General features: G+C 42.2%; 1 protein-coding gene across 1 annotated transcript in view; it reads left to right on the top strand.

Moving 5' to 3' along the window:
- The first annotated feature begins 6,181 nt into the window (after positions 1 to 6,181).
- The window catches only part of Ermp1 (endoplasmic reticulum metallopeptidase 1), a 52,382-nt gene continuing 52,231 nt past the window's right edge, over positions 6,182 to 6,332 (top strand). Inside the window, exon 1 of the mRNA XM_013516296.1 lies at positions 6,182 to 6,328. Within this exon, the coding sequence (XP_013371750.1) occupies positions 6,257 to 6,328 (72 nt within the window). The 5' untranslated portion in view covers positions 6,182 to 6,256. The remainder of the gene's footprint in view (positions 6,329 to 6,332) is intronic.

Below are 6,332 nucleotides of genomic sequence, written 5' to 3'. Positions count from 1 at the left end.
GAGTTTTTCCTTTATAATATCTTATTTCTTTTTTGATTAGCATTCTTGCCCTTTTTTAAAGTTAACAAATTTTTGTAGTGATACTGAAGATTAAATCCAGAGTTTCTGCATGTAGGCAAGGGTAATACCACTGAGCTACATTCCCCACCTCATTTTGAGTCTTAATTGTTATAATGATTGTGTTGGTTTGGGGGATATTTTGCAAGGGGAGAACAGTATAATACAGGACACATAGCTTATAAGATTATTTATAATAGTCACCCAAAGAATCATGTACAAGAGAGTGCAGGAAATCTGTCTACACACTAAGACCAAGAAATCTAGCTGAGGGCCTGGAACCCACAATAATATCCTGCATTAGTCCAGCTGAAGACCTAAAACTCATAACAGGGCCTCCCACGAGCCCAACTGGAGGTCTAGAGCCCATAACAATATCACATGCAGGCCTGGTTCACAGATCTGCCCTGGGAAGGTCCAAAGGTCAGTGGTGGAATCTAGTAGGTCTGTGCCAGTGGGATGAAGGATCTGTGCTAGCAGGCTGAGGGATCTGCACTGGAGCCAGGAAGCAATGCACAAAGTAAGAACCAGAGCTCCCCTGAAGGGTACCACAAGCATCCTCAGAAACAGTGAGGTCCTGAGCTCCTCCAATGATTAGGAAAGATGAGTTCTCATCAGGAAAACCCCTGGGACAAGATTCTCCAGGAGACTGGCAATGCACCATCTTCCCCTCCAGAGCCACGAAGTGATGCTCAAAGCGAGGACCAGAGCTCTCCCAAAGTAAACCAAAGCTATTCTTAGTGCCAACAAGATCCCAAGCTCCTTGGAGGATGAAGACAGCCAAGTCCATCAGGAAAGCCAGCATGACGAGCTCCTCCAAAACAACCAACAGCTCCTTACAGCTTCTACCAGCTCCCAATAGCCTTTCTCAGTTTTCAACTGCCTAACTACTTGTCCAGGTCTGCCTTTTATGCTGCTGACAACAATCCCCATGTGGGCCTCCCACACCCAGCACCAGCTTACTCAGTTCAGCTGGGGGTTATAAATTGACCACCAGTTGTCAATTCACTACAATTATTTAATTATATTTACTTTATTTTTGTATCAGTTAAAAAGTTATGTTTGATTCTCATTTCTACTTGAATTTTTTTGTTTGTTGGGATTTTGCAGTACTGGGAATTGAACTTAGGGCTTTTGCATAGAGATACATTTCCACCAGAGTATTTTTAAATTCGAGGCAGGCTCTCACTAAGTTGCTAAATTACCTAGGCAGATCTTAAACTCGCGATCTTCCTGCTTTAGTCTCCTGGAGTCCTGGGATTACAGACGTGGGCAACAATGCCTAACTGAATTTGTGTGTGCGCATGCATGTGTGCATGTGTGTGTTTAAAACGGTATGATGTTCTAATTTTATTTCCTCCCCCACCCCCAAAGAACCAATTTTCTTGATCTCATTTGTTTCCAAATGGATTTTTAGCCATTTAGTTCTTCTAAAATCAGAGAATGTCTTTGCTAATTGGCCATAGATATGGTTAATAGACATGGTGGGTTTAGCTAGCATTACACCTGGACTTGTTTCCTACCTCCTCTGTATAACACAGGGCAGGAGGGACAGAGACCACCAGGCTTGTGTAAAGGCAACACGGTGTGGAATTTATTTTGCCTGGGTGCAGGTAGACAGAAGGTGAAAAAAAACATCAGTAGTCAACAAAGAGATGTGGCCCACTTTTATAGGGATTGAAAGAAAGCAAGGGGCATTAGGTGGGAAGGTTTTAATAAACATTTATTGTCAAAGTTCCCTGGCAGTCTTGTACCTCAGCGGGCAAAGTCCTTAAAGCATCCAGTGTAAATTTTTAGGTGTCTCCAGATGTCCCCAGATGTCCTGGGACCTGCAAAATTCTTTGTCCTATTTAATCTCCTCTACGACATCTTGTGCTTGCTGATAACAGCTGTAGTGTTGAGCTGAGTTCCCTGCTGAGAATAGCATCTCTACTGGCAAGCAGGTTGGAGGCTGGGAGAGTCAGGTCAGGCCTGATTTGAGCCTTACTCTCTCTGCCCCCTCTAGATATGGGAAATAGACAGTGGAGATTGCAACCTGGTTTGTTGGAGAGGACAGAGTAATGCACTCTTACTCTCTCCTTAAGTGCCAAAGACAGCTCAGGTCATGGGGTAGCAAAGCTCTGAAGAAGCAGATTTTTTTTTTTTATACCGGGAATCGAACTCAGACCTTGCGCTTGACAGGCAGGTGCTTGTGCCACAGAGCTATATCCCTGGCCTGGCTAAAGAAGCAGATTTGCAGATATGGCCTATAGGACCTTTCAATGTAGAAATTTATCCTGGAATTTAGCGTTATTCAGATAATAATACACCAAATGGTGTGAACAGACTTGTTGCTCCCATTTCCCAAACTTAACAGAATGTGACCTTTAGCAATTGGTTTCCCAATTTCCAATTAATGTTACATTTGCTACAGAGAACAACTTAACCAGTACAGGAACTGTGCACAGGAACAAAGCAGAAATTCCAAATGAAGTGTTGCAATTTCAAAACAGAGAATTATACAGTACAATCTTTGGACTTCACAAGGATTTACATTGGCCTCATACATGGCAAAGAAAAACATACTGGTACTACTGATGTCAACACCGCACTATGATAGAAATATTGATAGGGAAACCTCAACAAAATGGAAGCCTGAGATGGAAATTTTCTACAGCAAAACCAAAGGTGGAATAGATGTTGATGAGTTATGGCGCAACTCTGACGTCACTTGAAACAGAAAGTATTGGCCAATGGCTGTGTTTTATTCAATCTTAAACGTGTGTGGCATAAGTAGTTTGATAGTTTACAAACAAAATAACAAGTGCAAAATACCATGGAGAAATTTTCTTAGAGGCTTGGGACTGGAACTCATGAGAGGTCATTTATAGTAGAGGAAGAACGAAATGTTTCTGCTCAGGGAACTATGCAAAAAATTGTGGACCACACTGATGAGCTGACACATAAGCAGATAGATACAGCATCCCATGGACCTACTACAACAACAGGAAAACCCAAAAGATGTCAACTGTGCCATACAAGAAAGGACATGTTTGGGCTGGGCATGTAGCTCAGTGGCATGGTGCCTGCCTGGCAAACACAAGGTCCTCAGTCCAATTCCTGGTACAAAAAAAAAATACTTGCTATCAGTTTAAGGGATACTTGTGTATGGAGCATTTTCATGTGTGAAGACTGTCTTGGATGTGATGATTGAAGCAAAGATTATTTTTGTTTTACAGTTCTATTGGTATTTTCCTTCTAGTTCACATAAGTTTTTATTTCTGATATTTTTGCTTAGGTTTTGTAAGCAAATAAACAGCTGATGTGAAAATGTTGATGTGTATCAGAAGCACTCATTATACGTTTGATATTTTCTTTTATTGGTATCTTATTTCCCTGCTAAGTACACATTGTACAACATGGTAGGAAGCTCCTGACAAACAGGAAAAGACATGACAAGAATAGCCGGCCACGTAGGAAAGAAAGCTAAGCACGTGTGCTGTCAGCAAAAGCAAGATGTGTGCATGGAACATGCAGTTATCATGTGCGAAGATGTCTTAGGCATGACAGTTGAAGTAAAGATTATATCTGTGGTAGACTGACTTTGCGTTTACTTGTAGCCACATAGGCTTTTATTTCTGACGTTACCTCTTAGGTTTTATACACAGCTGATTTGAAAATACTGTGTTTTTTTTTTTTTTGAGATAGGGTCTCACTATGTAGTGGAGGCCAGCCTTGGATTCACTATGTAGCCCAGGCTGGCCTTGACTTTGTGGCGATCCTCCTGCTTTAGCCTCCTGAGTGCTGTGCCACCATGCCCAGCTATTCTAAATGCACAGTACATATTAAGAATTTAATACTTTATTTTATGCTTCTGTTAACTACAAGCTGTATAACATACAAAGACTCTCCTGAAAAAAACGGCAAGACCAGTGAGATGTCAAATTTGTACTACAAAAAGTCTGGGAAAGCAAAACACATGTGCTGTCCATGACTGGTGTGTATGGAATATTCTGTTGTCATGTGTAAAGATCGTTGTAGGTGTGATAATTGAAGTAAAGATGATTTTCTTTTTGTAGAGTGCTACTGATATTTTCATTGTAGTTTATATAGGAATTAATTTCTGTTGTTCTTTTCTAGACTTTGTACACCAAAAAACCAGTTGATGTTGAAAATTTTGATGCTTTTTTATAAACACTCAATTAATATTCAAAATGCAGTATTTTACTTTTGTGAGTTTTTTCCCATTAAGCACTCATTGTTTAATATAATAATCATAAAATTAAAAGTAATAATTCACCAATAGGAATATTCTAAGAATAAATGCGAGTTTGACACACCTATGTTTATGGGCCTTTATGACAAAAAATGTTCTATGCTCTGAAGGTTTAAGACAGGTTTGGCCATGTAGCCCAGGAGAGCCTCAAACTCCTGATCCTCCTCTCAGCCTCCTGAGTGCTGAGATTACAGGCATGCACTACCAGGCCTGGTTTGTGGTTTCCTTTCCACACAAATAAAATCATAGATCAAACTGGGTTCAAGTATCTCAAAGATACTTGAGATTATCAAGATCTATGAGCCTATATGATCTAAGTATGGTCTTTGAGTTCCTTTGGCTGGGATTGAGACTTGCAGTGATTTTATGAAATATTACTTATAACATGACCTTTCATTGCTCAAAACCACCCCTAAGGGGTCATTTACAGCAGAGGAAAAATGAAATGTTTCTGCCCAGGGAACTATGCAAAAAATTGTGGACCACACTGGTTCTTGCTAGACCAGGAAGCCACAATCACACTAGTTCTTGCTATGACCAGGAGGCTCTCTCTGTGCTGGCCCCTGCCTGCTACTATGATTCACCTCTCCCACTGCCCCTTGGCTCAGTCTATTTTAGCCAAGGCCTTATTTAGTGTTACTTCTGGAGATTTCTGTTTCCCTATTTCTGCAATGCTCTGTTCCAGGCTCATGTGGCCATTTGTCACTTCATTCAGATTACCTCAAATGTCATCTACTCAGATCTTCCTTTGATCACTCCAACAAAACAGGAGCTTCTGTCTCTCCCGATCCCCTGCTTTAATTTCCAAAGAGCACTGTGACATTTTATTTACAATCATGTTTATTTTCTCATGTTAGAATGTAAGCTCTGTGAAGGCAGAAATGGGACACAGGACTCTGAGACAGACAGGCTCATTATACCTGCAAGCAGGCAGATTAATAGCTAGGACTGCACTAAAACAAAGGCTCTGCTTCTTACCACGCAGGGTGACTTTGAAGGAGGAGTAGTTCTTCTAAACTTCCCTTTCCAGAGCACCATGTGTAGTAGTGGTTCAAAATGCCGTTTTGGGAGCCCATGAAATTAGATGTCTGAATCAAATATTTCTTTTCAGGGTTCTTAGAAGAGGTAAACGAGAAAGTTATTAATACACTTAGCACAATGATAGGCTCATAGTAGTATTTGCTAAATGGCCTTTATTGTTCTTTTGTTTTGTTTTGTTTTTTGTTTTTTTTTTTTTCCGGTACCGGGAACCGAACTCATGACCTTGCGCTTGCCAGGCAAGCGCTTTGCCGCTGAGCTAAATCCCCAGCCCCGCCTTTACTGTTCTTTATCTGTTATTTTTTTGCTTGAGCTGTGCTCGGGATTGAACCCAGGGCCTCACTCCTGCTATGCAAGCACTCCACCACCAAGCTACACTCCTAGCTCTATTCTTTACCTGTTAAATGGAGACAGTGCCTAATTACCACCCCAGGTTATAAAATTCTTATTGGATTTCATGTGAAATCTATAGGTTGGGCCTCTTCTGTTAAGCCCTGTTTTTCATCTTAGGAGCCAGGAACGTTACTTTTCCAAAGCCTGTTCTAATGTCCTTTAGGAAATCCGGGCCACACCGTCCTTCAACTGCTGCATTTTAAGAACCATGGGCATTCTTTGAAAAGCGTTTATGACTTTTCTCTTGTCTAGGGCTGCATGTGTCAAGCTTTAGGGGTGATGTTCATTTGGAAACTTCTGCACCGCACCAGACTGGGAAACCCTGCAGAAGGCACTAAGCCACCACGCCCAGCTTGGGTCAGCCAGCTACCCCACGCGGTGTGACCGGCCAATCAGAAGAAGTTTGACCCTTTACAGTTTCCGTCCGCTCACTAGGAGGCGCTGCGGCGGCGGCGGCGGCTGCCGGGTTTATAGTGGGCCGGGCAGTTGGGTCGTCGGCTGAGGCTGGTGACCATGGAGTGGGGCTCTGAGTCGGTGGCTGTGAGGCGGCACCGCGTCGGAAGCGAGCGCCGGGAAGGACCGGCGGCCA

Source organism: Chinchilla lanigera, unplaced genomic scaffold (assembly GCF_000276665.1).
Source record: "Chinchilla lanigera isolate Chin_1 unplaced genomic scaffold, ChiLan1.0 scaffold00033, whole genome shotgun sequence".
Taxonomy (NCBI): domain Eukaryota; kingdom Metazoa; phylum Chordata; class Mammalia; order Rodentia; family Chinchillidae; genus Chinchilla; species Chinchilla lanigera.
The sequence above is the reverse complement of the archived record's forward strand: the minus strand, read 5'-3'. Positions and strand labels throughout refer to the sequence as shown.